We start from the raw sequence: 25162 nt of genomic DNA, 5'->3' as shown, positions 1-25162 counted from the left end.
AAGAACCATAGAGGGTGACTCTTCGCTTGATTCCGGTTGACCAGGAAGTTAGTGTGTTAACAGACTTGTTTTGTAACTCAAGAAGAACTGGCAAAATGAATGTGAGGCTCACGGCTAGCATTACATAAAAACAGCAAACATTCATGACAGAGTTTTCTATAACAGGATGATAAAAATTTTAAAACCAATGCAGAGCAACATACTGTAGAAGGAACTAGAAATCACTCCCATGGTGCAAACTAAGATGAAAAATATTTAAATAACAGTAATAATACAATCAGTATGGTAACAAAAAGGTCCTAATGATATCTATAATATTGTCCCCTCAGTTAAAATGAATGATTGTCATGATTTATCTTAATCTTAACATTCTTAGTGATACATTTCCACAATTATCCCATTTCAAACTATTTATACTTGTATTCAGTCTACTTCTTTAAACTTCAGGGTTTTACTATTCTTTAGTGTAATTGAGTCCTTCGCTTAGCATCTATGGATACATAGTGTTTTTGACATTCATACCATTCACTCACTGTTCAGGAGAGATATTTTTGGCATGAGCGCCTACAATAAGAAGGGTCAGCTGAGGAGAACAACTTTAGTCTGGAGCCACAGCCATTCGGTCATCAGAAAGTGCATAGGCATGAGTTTAAACCTCTCCCTAGTGCTTCCAAATCCAGCGAGTGGTCATATTGTGAACGGACTGATGATATAACACTTGGTAAAATCATCACAGCTCTAATGGAAGTCTTGAGTTCCTCTAACATGAGTGATTGTGAAAAGGTAGAATGCAAAAGAGCTGCACTGGTCTCCAATAGATGACGAAGTACCACGTGGAGGTTCCAGTGTCCTACAGGTCCAGGTCCTTTGCCAACAGTAAGCCAGGCTGGGAATCAACTCCAAACCTGACTGATGGCGTGAGGTACCATTAACCTTGGTTACTCCTCGTCTCCTGCCATGAGGAAACCCAGAATGAAGTCGATGGCTTTCTGCCGTTCGTGTGGTGTCTGCCTGCCCATCAGGTTGGGAGGCGGGCGGATAAGGAGGCTGGCAAAGAGCGTAGCTAAAATACAAGAACAGGACAGAGGTAAAGAAAAGAACTGATATGCTAACATGACATCTATAACATCTTCTATCAAGTAAAATAAAACTATTTTACATGGTCTGTATAACCAGCGGTGTGAAGACAATATACGCAGTTAAACATTCATGTCACAGTAACCAACCCTTGTGTGGATATTTAGCAGAATGACTACCATAAAGATGATGTGTAAAATCCCTAACTGACAGAAAATCAAAGGAAAGGAAGAAAGTGAATAGTTAGTGCTCTCCCCTACCACTGTATAACCCACAATGCCTTTAAACAACGTACAGTAAATTAGTCTAAACTGCTTCAGTGGAAATACTCAGTTGTCTGCACTAAAGGTTAATAAAATATCATCATCTCATTACTTGTTAATATGAGTATATTCAGGGATGGGTATCATTTAAGAAGTTTTGGTTATAGCTTAAATTTAATTCTGACACCAAAATGTATTATTGCCCAAGTGCAGTATTTTGTGTAAAGGTTTATATGACATAATAATAATAATAATAATAATAAAAGTAGAGATGGTCCGATACCATTTTTTGCTTCCCGATACCGAGTACCGATCCGATACCAGTGTGTCATATATTTTATTATGTTTTAACAACTATATACTACTATCCCTGTATGGATGTGATATTATTTCTATCTTTGTTGTCGGTCTGGCTCAGGTTAAACTCTTTGTGAAACATGAACAAACGCAAACAATGAACGCCCCAGAACTTTCTTTTATTCTCCAGTTTGACAGTAAGTTATAACGGAAAAAAAACATAAATAAACTACTTTAACGTAGATTTTCTTTAGGGCTTTATTACGTGGTATCGGATCGGTGCATAAACTCCAGTACTTCCCGATACCAGCGTTTTAGACAGTATCGGAGGTGACACCGATACTGGTATCGGTACATCTCTAAATAAAATTGTAAACACTGAAATGACAAATGACACTGATCGGATATCCAATGTTATAATATGTCATTTTTATAAAAGTATTGTAAAACAGAAGCTTCTGTTGTTGTCACAGTGGCTTATGGTGATCACTGTTGTTATCCTGATTGTTCATTGCTATGGAAAACAGAGAGAGAGCTTCACATACAACAAACCAATTTACACTACAATGGTCTTATTTTTCATTGTGCTATGTTGTCCAAATTGATTGAGACACATTATAAACATCTATAAACAATACATTGGCTATTCAAAGAGCTATAAAGTAGTATGAACATTAAGGTAGGATGTATCCATTGCATACCTATGAGGCTGGCTGTTAGGTTGTTGTTGTGCGAGTGCTTGAGAAGTTCCTTCAGGAAGGCCATTAAGTAGCGAAACACGTTGCGGTGAGCCCGGGCCAGCTGGGAGATCAACTGTCCATTGTCAAAAGTAGACAAAGATTAGTCATACACATTACTGTATGCAGTATAGGACATGGGCAATCCTGGGATAATGCTGAGCTAAAACATAGCCACTCTGCACTCTTTTCTATACAGTTCTTCTAAGAAAACAATGCCTAATTGGTATCCATCATACAGTTAACTACATGTTATGTTGAGTGTAGGCACTGCACCTGTTTGCAGAGGCGGCTGTCATGAGAGCAGTCTAGGCACCGTTGGTAGAGTTCATAACACACCACTGGCTCCGGCAAGGCCTCCAGGAAGATCAACAGAGCCTCAGCTACAGAGTGGTTACAACCAGCTACATGAACAGTTAGGGAAGAACAAGCAAATATGGAGTTCTATAAATATACTGAGAGGTAGGGTCGAAATTAGCTTATTGAGTAAGTATGCAAGTATGTGCCTTAATGCTACTCTATGTGTCTTATTTTATGTGCTGTTTGGCATTGAAGTGGTTGCAGCACTGGGTCTTAATGAAATCTGGGGAATGTGGGACTGGCTTCATAAACAAGGATACAGATAGAGTCTGGGATGCTGGTGTCCAGACAGTCGATGATGCTCTGCAGCTCCTCTTGTAGGCCTGGTGTCTGGAACAAGTCCTCCTGGGAGACACACAGAGACAAATATGGAACATTTAAAAAACCAGTTTCCACAAGTACCTCTGTGTCTAATCAGTATCAGTGTACGGTGGTTAGGCAGTAAATGTCATGCCCAGCCCACTTACAGTTATAAGACACAAAAATAATACTGTTGCCATGGTGATAAATTTGCCAGACATGAACATGACTTGTTACATGACATTGCAAATAAAGAACTCTGCCTTCTAAATCATCTATAAATCATCATATAATGACGAATAAAACATGAAATGGACTTCGTCTTCAGCCTCACATACTAAATTACTTGGAAAACAAAGTCTTTTCTCTTCAGGGAGACCAGTAAACCTGTCTGTTCATAACTGTGCACACACACAAAGATCTTCTTCACATAAGGCTCCACACTGTAGTTTTCCATCAGGACAGCAAGTTTGTAATTTAGGTTTGTACCAAACATTAATAGACCACCTTTCTTTGTACATTAGAAATTATTTGTGCTGAGCATCATGAATATTAAGTAAGTAAAATGTATTTATACAGCACTTTTCACAGATTAAGTCACAAAGTAATTTGCATAAGAACATACAACATAAAACATACAATACACAATTAAAATTACAATGTATTACATAAAGTGCAGAGAGGTCAACCAAACGCCTGTCTAAAAAGGTAGGCCTTTGTCTCATTTTAAAAGAGTCCACAGAAACACTCTATTATGCTTTTTTTTAAATACAAAACATGATTCAATCATACAAAATAAAGATTCCATCTTACTACTATTGTTACTGTCCAGTGAAAACCATGTTATCTCCAAAATTTGACAATTTTTAATTTGAAGGATTAAGTGTTCGTATGGGCTGAGAAAATTGTCCTGCTTCCTAAAACGTCCTAAACTAAACCATTTGAAATCCCATTGAGTTACAAAAAAAAAACAGTCACAAAACTGAAAACAATGCCGTGTTTCTCAACTCATGAAACGTTTTGGAGATACATGGTTTCACAGGACAGTAACACTATATAAAATGAATATTGTGGAATGAAAAAATTATTGTTATCTGGAATTCTGTCTTATACTACCATGTAATAGCATAAGTGCCTTTTCTTGATCATCTTTAAGGGTGGATTACATCAAAGTGAGACACTTATTAGCACATTATCAGAAAGTGAGAAGCACTTGTTTGGTCATCATATGTACATTACTGACGTTAATTTCATTTACTTTATTATATAGTATATTTAATAGCCTTTGCAAGCCCCATTATTATTTAAAATATCATCTTATGTATTCATGACCGAAAGAACAAGATCCAGGGTACAAGCGGCCGAAATGGGTTTCCTCAGGAGGGTAGCTGGCGTCTCCCTTAGAGATAGGGTGAGAAGCTCAGTTATCCGTGAGGAGCTCGGAGTAGAGCCGCTGCTCCTTTGCATCGAAAGGAGCCAGTTGAGGTGGTTCGGGCATCTGGTAAGGATGCCCCCTGGGCGCCTCCCTAGGGAGGTGTTCCAGGCACGTCCAGCTGGGAGGAGGCCTCGGGGGAGACCCAGGACTAGGTGGAGGGATTATATCTCTAACCTGGCCTGGGAACGCCTCGGGATCCCCCAGTCGGAGCTGGTTAATGTGGCCCGGGAAAGGGAAGTTTGGGGTCCCCTGCTGGAGCTGCAACCCCCGCGACCCGACCCCGGATAAGCGGATGAAGATGGATGGATGGATCTTATGTATATTACAAGGTTGTTGTAGCCAGTATTTTAAAAGCTGTAGCCTTTCTTACCTGATCACAGGACTTGGTGAAGAGATGGTTGACAAGAATCCACACTTCTTTGGGGATCTTCAGAGGTTTGTCCTCAGTACTTGCACCATCCACCATCAGGAAGCTCACCTTTGACCTTTCCTGATGAGAGATATTAACACATTCACTATGTTTCACACTGCCAAACTGTAGCAGACATTAAATTATTTCCTGTAATAATATACCAATATTCTCCCATGTACTCACTACCAGAAAAGAATATCGAAATCATGACATTATTCTTATACTGTGTGAATTACAGAGATGTCTATGTGACTGCACATGAGACATTTGATCAATTAGTGATGGATATAGGAGCAGCAGTGATTATCTTGGAGGTCTGGAAACTTGAATGTAGGAGAGCCATTTTAAAAAGGGCTGTATATCACATTCTTTTTGTCTCTGCAAATGGATTCCCGAGACTCACGAGAGACATCCAAAAATAACCACAGCTAGTGAGGCTGCACATACAGTAAATGCAGAGGAAACTGGAGTGGGCATTTAATGGGGGACTATGCCAACATGCACAACTAATGTGATATCCTGTAAAATGTTTTACCACCAAAATAGTCTACTGAACCTTCAGGTATTTACAGTGTGGTGAATCTTCCATATAAAAGATCAAGAAAGCTTTAATAAAGAATGTATAAATTGCTACATTGTTAGAAAGCAAAGCCTAATTCATATTCTAAGTGGATATCTGTTCTGTCTCAATGCAGCTACTCAGTTTCACTGATCAGTAACAAGTTATGAAATGCAAGAGGAGACTTGTCGTTTGACTTCATAGGAGTGTTTGAGTTTAGCTGAACAGAGCCTAATATTTCTTCTCATTATTTTTGATTGTGTATACGAGGGAGCTGTGCAGTCAGGGTGACCTGCTGTGAAATGAGATTTTGTGTTTGTGTGTGTTTCATTGGACTGGAGTACCCTGTCCTCAATAGGCCAGGGGAGATTTAATGGTTGACTGATCCACACACACAGATTATAACTAAGCTGACATGGTCTGGTCTGTGAGTGCCTGTGGCTTAACAATTGTTGCCCTTGTCAGCTTTCTGAAATGTAGAGAGTATGAAACGGATTACATTTTCTGATTAGCTAGTGAAGCCACTTTTTAATCAACCTAAGTGCACAATACTGTAGCTGAAAAGGACTGCACGTTAAAGGAATAGTACAACATTTTAGGAAGTAGGCTTCGTTTCTTACTTTCAGAGCATTAGATGAGGTTTGCTACAACTCTTGTTTCTGTGCATTAAGTAGCTACAGCTAGATTATCTTAGCACAAAGACTGGAAGCAGCTAGCCTGGCTCTCTCCAAAGTTTAGAAATACACGTACCAACACCTCTAAAGCTTCAGAATTGTTGTTTGCAGCATTTTGATGTCTGATAATAAGCATTTAAACTAGAGCTGTTACTCAATCTGGACTTCCTGGATCAGATTTCATCATCTCATTGGCAACCAAAGCAACAGGCCCCAACTAACACAGCTCCTTGCACTTTCTTTTTCTTGTTTTAACAATGTCTCATCTAATTCTCAGAAAGAAAGTGAATAAAGTTATCCAATAATATATTATAATAATAATATAACGTTATATTCCAAAGACGTGAAAGTGTTCCTTTACTTTCTACTTGTTGGACAGCAGGATAACATTTTATGCTTAACAAAATAAAAATAAAATATATTTCTACCACAGTATGTAAATCTTTGAGATTAAAGTTAGACATTAACAGGATGTAGCCTACAATGGGGCGTTTGTTGATTGATTAATTCTAATAATACTTGAACCAGTTTCTCTTTATGACGTGAGCGATTGAGGATGGTCGATAAAGTGTCATAAAGCAGATACTAGGTCTTGTAACCAAGGGGATTTTGAGGCTGATTTCACTGATAGATGATCAGTATTGGTTTTAATATTTTACCTTTTCCATGTAGCTGTCCTCTCCCTGAGCAAGAAGTCAGCCAACAACCACAGTGAAGAGTTGGAAAGGAAGGATCAAGGCAATTAGAGGCGATGAAGGGAAGCGAAGAAAGAACAAAGTAGATAGAAGAGGTATTTGCATAAACACAGAATCAGAAAAGTAGATAGATTACAGATTGTTACAATCTTGCATAAATCATTGATCAAATACACCAGGCCAGTAGGAAAATGGAATAGCTTAAATAGAAATAAAAGGAGCACTGAATGATAGTACATTCCAAAGCAAAGTCAGATTAAGTCAAAAATAGCATTATGGAAACAGACAGAGGTGAACGTGTGAAGACCAGAGGAATCTATTTATATAAAGCACTAATATGGGCCTAACCTGAGTCAGTTTTCCCTGTTCTTTAGGAGCTCCCTTCCTATGTTTTTTGCCACTTCCTTGTTCCCTTGGCCCCTTTTGGCCAGAATTATAGAGGTTGAGACATTTTATGCGCTCCAAATATAGTTCTCTCTGTGTGACTGAGTTTACCCTGAGGGCGTGAACAAGCTCTCATGCGTCCCCGCTCAGGTTTCAGGTAGTGGATAGCTACACAGTGAGAAGCAGCCATCGCATTACAATCTGAGCTAAGCTGCTCCGAGTAGAGGAGGGTTTATGTTTCAGAGCTTCAACTAGCAACCTCAGGAAAATATGTCTCTGTTCAGTAATACCATCACTTTAAACTGGTCCGATTGGATTTTCATTTCCCTCACCAGGTCAATTAGTTTGGTGATGGGGATCTCTCTGATGGGCTTCTTCATGCGGCACAGAGTCTCCAGCGAGGTACCAAAGCAGCTGGGTAGGTAGTTGCCAGAGATGGTAATGAAGTAGTCTTTGCCACGGTCCAGATGGAGCACCAGAATGTCCTCTATGGCGTCCTCTCCAGAGTTCAGCAGCGTGACGGAGTCTTTACTGACGTACACCTCCAGATAGATCTCCAGGGTCTCATCTGTTCAGGAAGATAGGGCAGGGTTTTAATGCAACTATTAAAAAGGGTGGAAAACTAAATGTTACATTTCATCACCAATGATTAAAATACTACATGATCACAGATCTAAAATATTGAGGTAACAAGCCTAAGGACGATCAAAAAAGGAAAAGTGAGTTGTTCAGACTTACTGGGCTCTAAGAATCCATCGCTTGGTTCGGCACGGAGCCAAGGCTTACAATACTGCGAGTCATTGAGTTTGGGGATGAAGGCAAAGTGACAGGGGACCTGGCCGTCGTTTGTTATTAGGAAGCGCTCCTTTTGAAGCTGGCGAAATTTCACATTCCCAAATGTAAACTGCAGGACAGGGAAAGAGAGGCAACATTAACCACATATTCCAAGTAGCTCCATCTTACAATTCTTTGGATAAATTACAACAAGCTACTCTGTTTTTAAGGTTATCAGTGATTAGTGCCTGAGATGATATCACTGAGGAAGGAACATAAGACAGACCCTCAGTTGGATGAGTGCATGTGAATGCGAAGACTTTTTTTTACCTCTCTCCTGCTCAGAGTTACAGATGGAAGGAAATCGTTCTCCATTCTGTCCATCGCTCGAACAATCTCCTCAAACACCTTTTTGTGGCGCTGCTCATTTACCACCTTAACCTGGTACACAAACACACAGATCCTATTTATTAAAATGAATAGCAGAACTGTGCATGTTTCAACCAAAACCAGTCAGTTGGCATCATGTTTTTTTTTTAAAACATAGTTTCTTACCCCTACAGTGAAGAGAGCACTGACAGGCTTGTGGTCACTAGTTTGCAGCTCCATGTGACTCCGGTATTTGAGCTGCTTGACATTGTTGCCCCTCCACAGGATTCTGTCACACCAAGCCGGGACACGGCACTTCCCACTGCAGGAAACAGCCACAGTTTCAGAGGCAAAGTCAACAGTCAGACATCAGACACACATACAGTACTGCTGACTCTGTATTAGTGTAATGATAAGGCTGGAAAAAGCTTTTTTTTAACATTTAATCAGGATACCAAAGAAGAAAAAACTAAACTGAGGAAAAGTTGGCTATAACAATGCAAATCCTGGAGTAGGTTTGTGTGTTAAATAATTAAAATAAAGATACAATACAGGGATATGTTTTTACCTTGAGTCCCATCGATCCGTTTTTGGGTCGTACTTGTACGTGGGAATGAAGTTGATCTCTCCCTCCATGAAGTCTGTGAAGGCTTTCTTCGTCTGCCTCTGAATGTTCAGCTACACGATGAAAGTGGCAACATTTCAAAGTATTATTCGGTGAAAGAGTCAAACCAGAATCCAGTTCTTTATTATCACACAGATAAGTTTAAGAGGAAAATCATGGCAGATTACAAACGCGTAATCAAGTGTGGTAATATGTAACAACCTGCGTAATAATGCTATTAGCAAAACAGCTTCCCTTATACATTTACACATAACTTATATTTATCATGATCCATTTATCATTTACTGTGTCAATTATGTATCACTGTCATACATTTAGACATCAGAGATTGAAAAACACAAGCACCGTATACAGTACTAATACAAACAAACATATTTTACTAACAGCTACTAAGCAGAAACACAAGAGTTACAGCTAAAATTATCTCATTTTGTGTCAAAATGACTACATACACGACAAATTATTCAAGTAATACTTCTAGTTATAGAAACAGAAGTAGTGATAGAGGCATTTTGTTCTGTACCTAAAGCCATTTTATCTAAGTTCTAAAGTAAACCTTATGGTACCTTTTCTTTCAACAGTCTCTTACCTGATCAAGCTCCTGAAGCTTTTTTAGCTCATTCTGAGAGATGTGCTGTTTGACCTCAGCCGAATCGTATATGAACAGACGGTAGTTTAGATCCCCGAGCCAGATTACTACACTGAAACACAAACAGGAGACGGACATAGCTTTAAACAACAGAATCACAGCAACAACTTTGTAGTGAATTTGATTATCTTTACAAATCCTTTCAAAGATAGTCAGTAGCTCATCTTTGTAAAGCTACTAAAGACAGAGACACTAATTATGTTAGTGTATCAGGTAATAAGACCTTGGCAGTATAGAATTATTTTGAAGTATTGGAGATGTGAAAAAATAATTTGTTATATGTACAAACAATAAAACACAAGAATTGTGAACAAAACCTCAAGCTGATGATACAAATAAAACCAATGAGTGTAAAATCTGACTCTGCACATTCATTTAATGTTCTCACTCTGGACATGAATGCCTGAGGAACTCACTCGTGCTTGACGATACTGAGAGGGGGGTGGTCCAGTAAATGGAAGGTCATGCGGGCACAGATGTCTTTATAGTCCTGGTTGCGGCGCTCAAAGTCTTCCACGTGTGCTGCTAGATGGGAGTTGACGATGCAGAAGCTAGTATTGTGGAAAACAAACCTGACTGCCACACCTCCTTTGTTCCCCTGCAAAAGAAAGTAAACATAAAAAAAGATCTGTCAGTTTGAACATGCAGGAATGGTCTGTGTAACATGTTTAATATTAAATAAATAAATCAAACAAATAGAAGTGCAGTATACTATACTATCAGGAAAAAACACATTTCTTAACACTGAGCAGTACAGCATTTTTTTAATTTTTTTATTTTAAAAATCATGGCACATTTATCCCATGGTTGTCTACTATCACTATGTGTATTTTGAGGCAGTTGGTCTGAGTTTAGAGTGAACAAACCATTTTCCCCATGATTCCTGTCCCCACATGCTCTGCAGCCACTTCTTTAATGTGATTCTTGTGAATCTTTTTGACAAAGATGACAAGCATCATCCCAACTAGACGTATCATTCGAACCTGTAGACATAAACAAAGCAAGTTATTACATTTATCAATGTATTCATCAACATGGCAGGATCCAATTGTTCTAGACAGTATTCATCCATGAGAAATGGCTGCATTTATATGGCGCTTTATATCCAATTTACATTACATTCACACACACTGATGGCCAGGGGCAAATGTATTACTATTTCTATAGCAGTGTCTTGCTCAAGGACACTTCAAAATGTGGCCAGGAGGAGCTGGAGATCAAACAAACAGTCTTTTCTCTACTCACCCTCTTGTACTTGGCTTTTGGGTGCAAGCTCTTCTCCATAGCTTCCACCCACAGCTGCTCCTTGGGCGAGTCCATGTAGAGGAAAGCTTCAGTGCTCAGGTCCAATTCTTGAAAACTAGAGTCATAAAACAAGTCACCATATTTAAGGTTAGTAAAGCAAAAGCAGAGCATGATATGTATGACTTCATTGTCAGAAAAGGTACTGTAAGATAAATTCTCACTGACCCCAGAGCATAAATATCAGGAGGTTCTGCGTCACAGCAGAGCCACGGCTCAAGGCTGCTGTCTGGAGCCTGGCCGTTCACATTCCACGTACCTGTGAAAAACCTAAAGAAACAAAAAGCAGTATTTATGCACAGAGTAGGGTTAATGTGTGTAGGAGCAGCATTGTTGTGTTTCTATATGAATACAACAAACTAACGATATATAATAAAGAAGCTCCTCTCACCTGAAGGTCTGGATGTCCACATACTCGTTCTCCTTCTTACCCAGGCGGTGTTTGATGAGGTATTCTCTTTGCCCTGCCTGGCTGGAGAACATGGCCTGTCTCATGCTGTTGGTTGTGGGGCTGTCGCTCCAAGACGTTGGCCTGTCCGCATGGTCAAACCCTGACCTAAAACTACTGGAATGGAAAAAGTAAGCACAATTTAACACCAGCAACATTTTGGACGAATCAAAACTGTTTTAAAGTTTAGTATATTCAGCCAGTTTCCAGTGTTTTCAGTAAACCCGACATGGCGTCATAAAAAGGTCAACTTACTCTGGTTTGGAGTTGTCTTTGGCCTGTAGAGAGACAGCTCTGTCTTTAGGGATTGGTGGAGGAGGCAGAGGATTGGATGGAGTGTAGGAGGCTTTGCGAGGAGGTAGAGGGGGAACCGGTGGAGGCTCCCTAGCGGCGACAATGCGATTCTGGTGGTTCTTTTTTTCCTCCACTTTGAGAGCGTGGTTAAAGTTGTCCTCAAAGCCAAAGTCTGAGGCAAGTGATTGAACTGGATCTTCAGAAAGTTCAGAGGAACAGAGGATTTAATCTAACAGCAACAGAAACTAATTTGGAAGACAAAGACGTTGGGCCATTTATCTTTTTTTCTTAACTGTTGGATTTTTCTGAATGTAAACACAGTATCTGTATATCACCTGCGTTAGTCCGATTTGTTGACCTGCTGTTGTTTAGGTTGGGAGGCAGAGCACTGGTAGATTTGGGTGGGTTGACTCCAGAGCCCACAGAGTTAGCAGTCTTGTTTACTCTTTGCGGTGGGATCGGGACCGGACCTCTCAGGGCTGTTGGCGCAAGGGGCTCCATTGCTTTGGGTTTTGTGAGTTTGGATTCAACTGAGAAAATGAAAACAGCATTGTCAGGATAAAGCACACAATGATCCACACGTAACACAATCATAATTTACACCATCGACTCTTTACACTATCTCAGCAGTGATATAGACTATCTGTTCATGTATAGTGCACATCCATCGACTTACTTACACCTCACTACGTGCCGGCATTTGTAATGCCCACTTATTATGCACTTTATGTAGCATATTGTATTCTGTATTCTTGTACTGTATTGAATGTGAAACTATTTGTTGTCTTGCACGCCTACACTTTTCTTGGCCAGGTCGCCGTTGCAAATGAGAACCTGTTCTCAACGGCCTACCTGATTAAATAAAGGTTAAATAAAATTTAAATAAATAATCAAGCAGAAGAAGCATCTTCCCAGGGAACTTTATTTTTGTGTAAAAAAACAATAAAAATGTGCTACACCTTGCTCGAGATAGAAGCTCATATGTCTTGTTAAACCTTTGACTTTACTAAGATAAATTCAGATGCTGTTTCAGTTGACCTCACTGAATGCAAATATGAACAAAACAAACACCCAGAAGAGCAATGTTTTCATTACAGGAAGTAGAGTATACCAGCTGGCAAGTGGCTTGCTGATAACAAGAGAGCTAGTTGTAGCACTACTGATACTATAGGATGTTATAATTATCGACTAGTAAATGAAAATAAATGATAGAAACAGTAAAACTAGATGTACAGGTTCTCAGTATAGAGATAATAACAGCTCACTGGCCATTTTTTTAATAGCCACAGTTTACATTCACATCAAAAGTGCAATTAGGGAAAAACTCACGTAAAAAAAAAACAACCACACACTTTTTAGTCTTTATCTACTTACTATAAATATAAAGATAATCCAAACCAGAACTATAGTGTAATACACAGCAGTGAGGACATATGTACACCCTAACAACTACTTTGTATTTTGGGATAGCTGAAAAAGTTTGCTCATTCAGTTGAGGAGTATGAGTTACATGGCCAGAACAAAAATGTAAGAATGAAAGCAAAATAACGTAAGCTTCAGGCCCTTTAAAAGGTGGATCGGATTTCAAAAATGGCAGCCAAGTGAGTTTCTCTCCACCAGTGTGGATGGCAAGTATATACAGGAAATCAGTGAGCGTGTAATCCACCCTAGGTCAATAAATGTTAGATGAGTGAATAAATAATTAATCATCTACTGCTTCAGACTACCGACAGACAGTGACGTCTTACCTTGTTGCTGAGCACTCTTCACCTGGGCGAAGAAAGTCTGAGTCCGATCATCATCCTGGAGTTCCAGCAGCAGCTCTGGAGCTTGATCTCCTTTGATTCGTATCCTAACGCAGGCTTGAGAGGGGTACAGAAAACACACACACTTACACACAGGTTGGACATGTTTAGACTTTGCAAACACATTAGAAATGCAGACTGTCTAGAAAACAAAGCAAAGTGATTTAATAGTGAACCAACTCAGCATTTTTACAGAGAGCCCTGGTAACCCATGACCATTGTCTGCTACTAAATAAAGGACATTGGGCTGAAGGCATGTTCTAAAAATGGGACTGTGTTGCAATAAATGCCATGTTTTGTTCCCAAAATACAGGCACATTTTATACTTGCTGGCATGCTTGGAAGACCAAAACAACATATTTTCTGCTTGTGCTAATCTGTTTGAAAACAAAGAGGAATTAATTTAATCTGAAGAGAGGTAAAACATACTTACAAGCTACTGAGAAGTTAATAAGAAGAGCCTCTTCCGCCTCTGAAATGAAAATGGAGAGAGCTTAAACGGCGCCAATGCAGTTCAAAGGTCTGTTGTGGGAGTAAACCAGAGGTGTTATAAATTATTTCAACAGGCTCAAGTTGTTGTCAGTTGATTTTTAAATGTTGTCTTCCAAGTGCAAAAGAAATGCTCCCTGGACTTTCACTTTTACACCAAGTGTGGCATGACCCTGAGTAACACTAACACCATTATGCACTATGGTTAAAGAATGTGAAGTGAGGGTCAACTTTATAAACATGCTGTGTCTATTGAATAGAAAGCACAAACATCTTAGAATACATAGAAATGAAGAATAGTTTGTAGCAGTTGGTAACTTAAAATATCCTGAGCATTTGATTATAATTAGCATACCCAAAACAGTAAATACTGTGAATTTGATATTGAGGACAAAAAAAGTCACATACCTCGAACAATTTCAAAATTACCATTGATTGGTATAGACAGCTGAGCCACTGGACGAGACACAACAGCATCAGGGGTCGCCAAAACACCCAATCTGGATGAGAACAGCACACTTAACATCAGCTCTGTGATGTTTTAATATCATTTAAGATTATCAATAAAACCCTCTAAAACAAAGCATATGCAGACGGTCTGCAGCAAGTTCTCTTTTATTCTCATAACAGCCATTTTCTTGGAATTAAAAATGTGTTTCATGCACTGAACATTTGTGATGCAATATGGGTAAATGTACAATAAGGATTAGATTATAATCGGTGATTAAAATGTGAATTTAAGATTTTTCTTTAAAACTGAAATGCACATGCACACATGCAAAAGTCTCTTTTAGTCAAATTTGCAGGCCAGTTGCTTTAGTCGAATAAACAAACAATTAAGTAAAAAGTGTCCTGCTTCAGTCAGGTCTTGTTGACAAAAGTCCAGTTTAGCAACCTAGCGGCTGGTGCACATTTAGAGGAGCTAAGCTTTGAGTTATTAAATAATTAACATAAGCAGCTTCAAATCTGTATGTGGGTTAATGTAGGCGTGGTCGTATTTCATTCTAACAATGGCTGACTAACAGCCAGGTCAAAGCAGCACACTGGGCACTGCCCACGCTTCCCCTCCACTTCACAATAAATCAGATTACTGTAGAAGAGAGGAACATGACTCAGCCCTGCTGTGTCAGAGGGACTCGCAGTTCTCCAGAGTCTACAAGGGCCCCTCTAAAGTCATAAGCTACAGGACAATTAACAACGGACCTCCTCAAGAGTGTGGACGAAATAATAAAACTACCTCAAATACAGAAGCTTTTGAATTAAATATGAATGTTGTAGTGAACCTCATGGCGGTTTTAATTTGAGACATGTGGCTTTAAGTCAATGTTTATTTGAGACTATAGTTTCTATTATCTGTACTCTTTGACCCTCTGTCAGACGCCTCATGTCTTAGTATAGTTGTTTTTACACCTGAGTTATAGCTTTATATATTAGTATTGATGCATCAGTGGCAAGGTCTGCTAAAATATAAATTGTAGCAAACAGAATAATCTTACAAATCATAACAATAAATGCAGAACACAGGAAAAGCTATACTAAATGTTATCAGATATTTAATTAACATTAACATACAGCCTCAAAGATGAGATAAAACACTTCAGACAGTTTCAACTAAACTAAAATATTGTCAGATTCATATTCAGTATTTATTGTAGGGTTGTTGCAATGTAATGTGCTTCTTTGGTTATTTTGTTCACCTTGTATAACAAGGCCATGTACCAACTGAAACCCTGACAGTGCCTGGTCTGCATGACTCTTCAGTTTAGTGTGTGTGTCTGTGTGTGTGGTTTTAACACAGTTAGCTGAGGACGGAGCTTGGGTGCCCATGTGAGTCTCATTACAGTCGAGGACTAAGGGGAGGAATTCTGGATAACGGGTAGTGAGCTGACTGCTGGTATGGGTAATTGCTTTCTCCCTCATGCTAGTAGCCACAACCTGCTACAAACACAATCAACACTGATCATTTAACACACCCACAACATCCTTTCACAGCACAAATGCTGCAGCTGCCAAGACCCGGATTAAAGTCCTGCTAATGTAACACTGGACCAAATCAAGACAGCTCCATGGGCAGTACTTTAGCCACACAACAGTATAATTTGTATGTAATGCCATTCACTATACAATCTATTCATTTGATATTACAAACCAACCATAAAACACAATAATCAAACTGTAGAATCTATTTTACACCTTTTTTGATTGTATTTTTAACCATCTTGATATGAGTTTGCATGTCAAAAGCCATATTTGGCCCGAAAAGCAACACAGCTATTCTGTGCATGTCAATCAAAGACAGCCGAAAATATAAAAAACAGTTTCCAAATTAAGGTACCTGCCCATAAGAAAAACAACAACCATCTACCTTCAAACACAGAAAAAGCTGTCAAAAACTTGGCTTTCATCAGAATGAAACAAAAACTAAAGGAAGAGGTGCAGCCGGAAAAAAAATCTAAAATCTCAAGGTGTTCAGAGCTGCTTCGAAATCTGTGGCATCTCACTAGGTTTACCTATTGCTTGACACATTTACACAGATTTCGGTCATCAGGTTCTCTAATACTTACATAAACTCTCCACTGCGCTCAATTAGTGACAGTAGTCTGGGCTCCTTCTGGCCAGCCCTCAGCTCCTGAACTCTCACCGTGTAAGCATCACAATCAAGGAATTATTTTGACTGAGGATGAGAAAGGCGCTTGGACATCACAAGCACTGAGATGTTATTTTAATTAACTGCAGAAAGACCGGGCCTCACTGTCATGTTAAGCTTGCAAATTAGTATGCGTGTGGTTAGATTGAAGATACTCAAGAGGTGATGATATCTGATAGAAGAAGCCATGCTTATTGAACATTAAGAGGCAAATGAATGTGACAAATGTCAAGTCACAAGGCACAGAAAGGCACAGAAAAAAAAGAGAGTGGCCAAGGTGGTTAGTGGCAGCCAATGTAACTTAAAAGAAATCATGGCTCACACACTACTTGTTCAAGAACAAGTAGGTTTAATTAGATGAGCCTGGTCATATTGGTGTAGTTAGTAGTGGACTGAATAAAAAGTCAACTGTAGCTATAAACAACCAGGTGAATAAACTCACAAGTTAACCCGCTAGCTAATTATTACAAAAAAGGCCGTCCCCAACAAGAACGATAACTGTAAATACAGTATTTTTAAAAATCGTTTTTACTCATGTGGATGGCGGAGTCCACACCACAACTATAATGACAACGACAGTGGCGAACGATATCTTTGGCATCACCTCAGAGCGATTTGATGAACTATATAACACTGACAGCCAACCAATATCATACAACATGGCACGGCAGACTGCGGAGAGATTTGTTCGACACAGGAGTCAGTGGTGTGACGTGACTTTTCCCCTCGGTGGGGCTACGATCCTTTAGGCATCTCTGTGTATTTTTTAGCGTTAGTAATTTTAAAGTATTTTTTATGTCACAGAAAACTCAGAGTGAATCTTGTGTTTTGGATATTATCATACTGTGTCGGTGTTTTCGTGGTGCTCTGTACAGATCTGACACCTGCCCCTCCGACTCGCTTGGTTCATAAAATGTACCCATATTCACGACACATTCCTGCAATCTTACGTTGCAACGTCTAGTGTACTCGTGTATTATTATCAGCTGTAGCATGCAGTGCGTGCGCCAAGCCACTGTTTACAGAATGTTATCGTTCAGCAGTGCGGATGCTCAGCTCACATCGTTAGTTATCGTTCTTGGTATGTATGGCCCTTTAGCGGAATGTATAACGTTACCTGACGTTAAAACTAACGTTAGCCAACAAGCTAAAGAAAACTGGAGAAAACACACACACACAAATGTTGTAACGTTAACTTCATTCAAAAAGGATATTGCCAAGCACTCCTCGTCGCATATGCCCAAAGAGGACTCCATTCTTACCGATAAATGACAAATAGCAATTTATCATTGGCTAGCGACTTTGTGTTGGTTCACTCCAGACACGGAGAGAGAAAGTTAAAATCCCCACCCGGTGCGCCGGCCTTCTGGGATTACAGCTGTTCAGCGGTTGCTCGCTAATGCTAACTTTAGCTAAGCTTGTTAGCCAGCTGTGGTTGTTGTTGCTGGACGTTGGCACAAATGTTCAACAGAGTCGATAAGTCAAAGTACCACGGTTAGTGTGCGCCATTCTTACAAAAACCTTGAAGTTCCCGGCGTCTTGTCTGTGTCCGGAAACAGGCTGGCCAGCCTACATAACTGGTGGGTTGTGGCTGATTTAAGCGAGCTAGTTAGCTAAGGCTACAGTAGACAGTTAGCGAGATGTTGGAGGACTCCCTCCTACTTCTTGTGTTCCTCTCCCTGTTTATTATGCTGCATTCACGTGCTCCTCGAATGGTCTCAAATCCCGAGTTGGGAAGTCGTTCTTCCGACTTCGGTGTCGTAATGTGGGAACAACTTCTACATCCATGGGGAAAACATGGACGCTACAAAGAAGATGTGTTGTTTTTTATTTCTCAGAGCGTTTAAACAACAGCTGTTTCCAGTACTTATTTCCAGTTTGAAGCTTTATTTCATTATTTCGAGACCACATGAATGCAGCATACATTATTCGTGGATTCTGCTTCATCATCCTGATTTCTAGAGGCGGTTTGCAACAAGGATGAGGCACATAACGCCACCTTCTGCCTCGGAGTGTGGACCAGAGTGAGTGAGTTAATGCAGCTTCTCAGCCCTGTCGGCAAGTAGCATACCATGAAACAAAATTTGCAACATTATGTGGTAAATTCACAATTATTTTCATTTCAAATTTTTCATTTTAATATATATATATAAAAATATGATATATATATATATATATATATATATATATATATATACACACACATAACTTCTTTTTTTTTTAAATAATTTTGATATTTGGGTATATAAAACAAGCTTTGTGAAGGTTTCACTTTGGGCTCTGGGTGATTGTAATGGCATTTCTCATTATTTTTTTGGAATTCTACAAACCAAACGATCAATCAATCAATTAGTCGAGAAAATAATCAGCAGATGAATCCATAATGCAAATAATCATTTCATTGAGTAAATGTACATTCCACCACTGACAGTAAGTTATAACACACTGCTGGATAACCCTAAAGTGCACCTGTGACACAAACTACTGACAGGTTTACACTGGATTCCTCTGCATTAGTTCTTTAACTTTCCAGGTGCTCTTTATAAAATATTAAACCGAGGCATCACTGTAAACAGACCACAATTCTCAACCCATTAAAACATGCTTTATTATTCAGAATTATTTTATTTGTACAGTATAATATGGTTTTTACATTTTTACATGACATCAAATAACCAAAACAAATGTAGTCAGAAAATGAGCTGAGGCTGAAACTTTGGTCCCACTGTTATTTCATTAATTACATTGCATTTAAAATTAATTTAAATAACAAATCGTCTGATGTTACTCTTAATAAGATTGTAATAAATCTAGCATATTAAGACTTTGTGTATTTCCCTCATTATTGTTTAGAGTCAATTTTCCATGAATGACAATACATGCATAAGTAAAATAAATGTCTACATGTAATTTCAGTCCACAACCTCAATTTCATAGCAGAGATGCAAAGATGATTTAGCAGTAGTTTATCTAATACTTGTAACTTCTCTCAATTGTTTAATTTAAGGTTTTAATCTTATGAATGGCGTAAGGGCTGGAGTCTCGATGTGGCCAAATGTCTCCGTTGGGCTGATCCCTCATCTGATCCACCTCACTATCAGCCATCTCTACTGTCAAAGTGGAAGGACTGAGAATTTCTGTTGTGCGGTATGATTGTGTGAGGCGACAGAAGGATGACGTGTCTGAGATGTCGTCGTCAAAGAGGTCCTCCATGAGCTCCTTGCGCTGTCTGCGAGAAGCTTTCAGTTCATCCTTCAGGTCAGAAACCAGATCTTTAACATCCCTCACTAGTGTGGAGCGTATACCAAACAGGCAGAGCAGGAAAACCAGACCAGCACAGATGCCAGAGACAAAGTACAGAGCCACTCGCTCTGGGAGACCTGGAAGAGATCGAGGGTTGTGATGATCATGAATCAATCTAAATTTAAAACATGGCATAAAACTGCAAATGAATACTTCTCCGCCCTGTATATCATCCTTTCCTTCTGCAGTAAAATTATTCCTTAAAAAACTAGCCATTTGGAAAGCCAATTCTTCCACTGTGTTAGTGTCTAATTTTTTAGAACTAAAACTGCTATGTCCCTTTTAAAAATGCTCTACAACAATGATCAGAAATGTACATGCAACACTATAGCCTGGGGTCTACAGGCATCAGTGCACATACCCAGTATTTTTTCAATGATCTCCAGAGAGTTGGTTAAGAGCACGTTTTGAGGCCTGTAGTTGGGGCCAGTGTACCATCCACCTGCAGGTGAAAGGGGCCTGGGCTCAGACACCATTTAAAGCCTGCGTCATGCAACAAAACCTGTGAATTTTTCAGTCTTACTCTCACCATGTGTGTAGTCTGAGATCATGAAAGGATCCATTGACCCTCGACCAACATCTTCCAGAAGATATCGGGGCACTAAATAGAAAATTGAAGATTTTTATACGATGCAGCAAATAATGTCACAAGCAGTAACATCCGGTTTGTCACTTACCACAAGTAAAGGACACGCGCAGGTGTTTCCTGGTGCCCGGGAAGCAGGGGTCCCCAAAGGTTAAAGTATCAGCCACTACTGAGCAGTTGGCTCTGCTGTGACACCTACGTGACACCTTCCTCAGAGCCGAAGGCGACAAACACTCTGGAATAAATTAAGTTTAGTAAAATGAATAACTGTAATGCATTCATTATAAAAAGATTGTTTCTTGTTGTAACATTAGGCTCTGGTTTCAAATCTCAGCTCTAATGCATACTAATAAAAGAATAGCACACCAATTATTCTCCACTGTGTCTATCCCTCTCAGGTCTAAGCCATTTGCCCATCTGGTCTCCTTTGTAATAATGCATGTATTGTCTCAAAGTCTTATTCCTGCCCCGAGGGGCGAGGATTGAGGATCGAGGAGGGATCTCCGAGGAACTATGAGCGAGGATACAGGAGAGCAGCCTTCCCGGAAGCTGTGCAGCTGAAAGCCGTTGCTAACTCCGCCCATACAGCTGACAAATTCACGTGACGCTTCAGAAGGGACATCTCCTCCATCTAAAAACACATTTCCTCGTTTCCTCTCTCCTCCCATGATTTCTTCCATCTCTCCGATGCTTCCTCTGTGAGACGGCTTAAGACGTAAGGAAGGGAAGCAAGTGGAGGAGCCGAGGATGCAATTTAAAGGAAGTGAGAAGGAAGGAAGACAGCCTCTGATTGGTCGACACACTTACTCCACTGTATTCTGGGGCTGACAACAACAAAAGTATCCATTTTCATGTTGAAAAATTGATAAATAACTATTTAGTTTTTGATTTATCCATTTGAATTTATTGTACAAAGGGTCTAAAAAGACACTGCAGTTCCAGGCTGGTTTACAAAGCTTCTGAAAAGGCCTAGGATCTGGAGATATTGAATATGACCATATATCATGTGGTTTGCTGTCATAGACAACACCCTAGGTGGCTATAGAACTAATATTTGTTCCACTATTTTGCCACTAGATGACACTTAAGCTCCCTGTTACCGACCCATGTCAATGTGTGATCCAGGTTCCTGAGGACAGTAAGGACTGCCATGCAGCAGGTGTCCAAATGTGGCCGAGTAGATCGCAAGGACAGTCTCGTTTTTACACATCAGCCTCAGACGCTCATTTTCACACACCAGCCTTGTGCGGTGGTACTCTGAAAAACAGATATGGGTACACAGAAATTACTATTTTGATGAACATCAACATAAACGTTAAGGAATATATTGTACTAATGTTTTTGCATGTTTTAGCTCATGAATAACGTGATGTTATGTTACCGCTGAGCTTCCTTCAAGCCACTAGTTTTGTTTCTGTAAGTCAAATAAACCAATAAAATGGTTGACATCATCTTTTTTTACTGTTTGTTTTTGAAAAATATCTTTTTCTGTTAAGCCCTGTGTGCAGAACAAATCTGTCCATATTTAATAGTGGTGGCCATAATCTGCATTATGTCAATTTAATGCTACTTAATACTTCTACTCCACTACATTTCAGAAGGAAATCCTGTATTTAATACTTCACTACATGCTTTATTAACTAGTTCAACACTTTTTCAGATAAAGACTTGTTAAAGATATGTTTGTTTACAATTTGATGGATTGCTATAGCTTAAACTATCCAACAGTATAGAAAAGTATCAAAGTTGTTCAAATGAGCTCCACCTTGACAGCATTAAATGTGACAATGCATCATTAGAAACAGTCAAATGTTCAATAACACTTGCATAAAGAGCACATTTACTTTAAGTACATTTTGCTGGTAACATTTTGAATGGAGAACTTTAACTTGTAATGGAGTATTTTTATACTGTTATTTCTACTTTTAGTTAAGTGAAAGATCTTACATACTTCTTCCACTACTGCATATACTTCCTTGAGGGTTTACTTTGAATTTAAAAAAGTAAAAAGGTGGTATGCAATACACACTTTCTGAATCAATCCACCCTAAAAACATATTTAGTTTCTGAAAATGCAAATAAATGAAAATTACATAAACTAAACTAAATAAAAACAGAGATCTCAATCAAGTTTCAAGTCACTACATTTTCATACTAAAATGATCAGAAACCAGTGGCTGCCACTTGAGTTGGGGTTGTTTCACCAAACTCAAGCCCCAACTTTTTAGCCTTTTCCAGGGCTTTTAAACACATCACACATCCTTCATTAGCCAATGTTTTCCTGAAGATAATTATGTTGTCATGTTTAACTTATAAGTCAAAAAGTCCCAAAAGTGCTAAGAATGAAGAAGTCATAACAACTACCGAGCTTGCATGTCATCAGATACAAACGTACAACAGATCACCTGATGAAGACTGTGTGATATGGATAAAAGCCCTGAATGACCTTGAATTAAATTGACTGAACTTTCATGCTTCACTATGGGGATCTTCTGGAAAATGAAGTACATTGTTTGCAGAGCCTAAACATGCAGTACACACAAACTTAGTTGCTTTATTATTTGATTTACGAACATAAGTACCCTAACCACTACTGTTGTAGTTATATGATTGTCCACATATTAGGCATAGGACCATATGACATACCTGGTCTGCACTTGTAGGCCACTAGAAGGTACTTGCTGGTGAGAGGACAGGGGTCCTGCCCAAACACTGGACTGAAGACAGGGATGTGACAGGACCGCCGATCCTGACATTCTGACAGCACTTTCTAAAAGGATAGGAAAACGTGTGTCGTGAGTAATCTGCTGTGTTGGTCACAATGGCATTTTATTAAAACAGAGTAATTTATATACCTCAATAGCAATTGGGGATGTGCATTCTTTATCCTCCTCCACACTTGTGTTTGTGTTTGCAGAGGGACAAAGATGCTGATTAGGAACACGTCGTCCGTAGAAAGCTGAGAGTACGGCCACAGATGTCCTCGAGGGACACTCGATGATGAGCGTGTCCCCTTCACAAGCATGAGCTGTGTGGTTCTTCAGGATGGTGTGAAGATATTCTAAAAGAGAACACAAGGTGATGCTAATTTCACTTTATATATCTGCTGATTGTGGGAGATCATATTTAAGTTAGTTAGCATATACAGGTGGAAAAAATATTGGAAAAGGTTATATCTATTTTCAAACACAGTGGTTTAATATGTCACTTCACCATTTAAATATATAAATGGTTATAACTTGCGTCAGTAATAAAACAAGTTTTAGATTTGCTTTATTACTAACAAGACAATTATTTTCCATGCTTAACAAAGAAATGACTTTGTTCTTATTACTCAATTTAGAAGCGCCTTTTAAATAGTGTGACTTAGATGCTTTTTTTAGTCTTCACAGCTCGGCCCTGGTTGTCGACTGGGTGGTGTCCCAGTCACTGGGTGTAGCTCTCCAAGATGTTTGGACTATGAACAGAACACATACAAACATATAAAATAACAGAGCATACTGAAGTCTCCACTCTCCCACGTGTGCTTCCTGTACTCTGTGTGTGTGTGTGTGTGTGTGTGTGTGTGTGTGTGTGTGTGTGTGTGTGTGTGTGTGTGTGTGTGTGTGTGTGTGTGTGTGTGCGCGTTAGTTAGGCAGTACCAGGCACTCACTCACAATGAACTCTTATTAGGCCCCTCATGGTCTGCAGCCACACAAAAAATGGAAATCTCTGCTGAAGTCAGATAGAGACATGCACTGCTATTGCTTAAAATAGATTTGTCTGGGACAAATGCTACCTTTGACTTTGTCTGAACATATATCATTGTTACCATAATGTCATCCAACATATTTTATAGCCAGGAGTCAAAACAACTCAATTGGAGTTTATTTAATCCTTTGGAAGTATCTATTCTGTGAAGATCTAAGCTCAGGACCTGTTCAGCCTGATTCTGTTCTTTCAGCATGAGTTGCACCAGCTGTTTAGAAACCAGGATGTGCAGATAAAATTGCAGGATGCTTAATGTCTCTCAGAAGCTCCCTATGGGAACCCTTCACAGCTAAAAAAATAACCCGTCAGCATTTTGACATTCTCCTGAAAAAGCAATTATTGACAACAAAAACAAAACACTTACGAGAGAAATCAGGAGCCAAATGTGTGGTGCGAATCTTCAGAGCCAAAAGAAGAGATAAGAACAAGCAGTAACTCCATGGCACTGTCATTGTGCATATCCTGCATGACAGACCCTGGGGTTTTGTTCCAATGTTGTTGTGCTATTGACCGCCTGGGAGAGGGCGGTCAGTAGGTCAATGATGGCATTGTGTTTACAAGAAACAGCCTCCCCCTTTAGCAATTAAAAAAAAGCTTGATGTCTAAGCTCCAGTGTTGCTTTGGCTGAGCTTGGTGTGTGGATGCATGTGTAATTCATCTTGTTGTTTATTGCTCACATAGAACGGTGCAAAGGTAAACTAAGTAATACAAATGAAAGTATCAAACTCCCTCACAATCAGCACTAAGTTTAATAAAAAGTCAATATTTTGGTTATAGACTTTGGTCTAACATTAAACTCACAATATGAAACAACAGCATCTTTATACTAGAGCAACATGCTGCAAAAAACCTGTGAGGTGACTTCTTTTTTGATTAGTTGGTGCAGCTTGTGGCTTGAGTATAAGGACACAGTTTAAACAAATAGTTT

At 39.3% G+C, this 25162-nt stretch overlaps 2 protein-coding genes across 3 annotated transcripts; both read right to left on the bottom strand.

Moving 5' to 3' along the window:
• Window positions 1-202: 202 nt before the first annotated feature.
• ocrl (OCRL inositol polyphosphate-5-phosphatase) lies at window positions 203-17901 on the bottom strand. 2 transcript variants are annotated; one of them, XM_078260298.1, is made up of 24 exons: window positions 17810-17901; window positions 16513-16592; window positions 14357-14448; window positions 13893-13931; window positions 13403-13516; window positions 11990-12184; window positions 11616-11850; window positions 11304-11477; window positions 11081-11182; window positions 10856-10970; window positions 10477-10593; window positions 10027-10208; window positions 9551-9662; window positions 8905-9014; window positions 8523-8658; window positions 8298-8408; window positions 7932-8097; window positions 7526-7761; window positions 6774-6797; window positions 4840-4959; window positions 2995-3079; window positions 2651-2778; window positions 2339-2450; window positions 203-1063 (listed from the first exon to the last, which is right to left on the bottom strand). In XM_078260298.1, the coding sequence occupies exons 1-24, from the start codon at window positions 17849-17851 to the stop codon at window positions 939-941; spliced, it is 2952 nt and encodes a 983-aa protein (XP_078116424.1). In that variant the 5' UTR covers window positions 17852-17901; the 3' UTR covers window positions 203-938. The 2 variants fall into 2 exon arrangements, with proteins under 2 accessions (XP_078116424.1, XP_078116425.1); XM_078260299.1 differs by lacking the exon at window positions 6774-6797.
• Window positions 17902-19197: 1296 nt separating this feature from the next.
• On the bottom strand, window positions 19198-24693 carry LOC144524202 (protein eva-1 homolog C). Its single transcript, XM_078260300.1, is given in 9 exon segments — window positions 19198-19975; window positions 20260-20340; window positions 20428-20499; window positions 20576-20719; window positions 21589-21741; window positions 23131-23254; window positions 23340-23545; window positions 24599-24669; window positions 24671-24693. Coding segments are annotated over 9 exon segments (1257 nt in total). The 3' UTR covers window positions 19198-19592.
• Window positions 24694-25162: the final 469 nt, after the last annotated feature.

The sequence above is a fragment of the Sander vitreus genome, chromosome 10 (assembly GCF_031162955.1).
Source record: "Sander vitreus isolate 19-12246 chromosome 10, sanVit1, whole genome shotgun sequence".
Classification (NCBI taxonomy): domain Eukaryota; kingdom Metazoa; phylum Chordata; class Actinopteri; order Perciformes; family Percidae; genus Sander; species Sander vitreus.
Note: the sequence above shows the minus strand (reverse complement) of the source record. Positions and strands in the feature narration are given on the sequence as shown.

Bases quoted from the DNA above. Each gene is read 5' to 3' on its own strand.
- ocrl (XM_078260298.1), bottom strand. From the start codon at position 17,851: ATGGAGTCCTCTTTGGGCATATGCGACGAGGAGTGCTTGGCA. The intron at 9,663-10,026 runs GTGAGTTCCTCA...TTTGTGTTTCAG, and splicing joins CTCAGTATCGTCAAGCACGA to TGTAGTAATCTGGCTCGGGG. The intron at 6,798-7,525 runs GTGAGGGAAATG...CTTCTTGCTCAG, and splicing joins TCACCAAACTAATTGACCTG to GGAGAGGACAGCTACATGGA.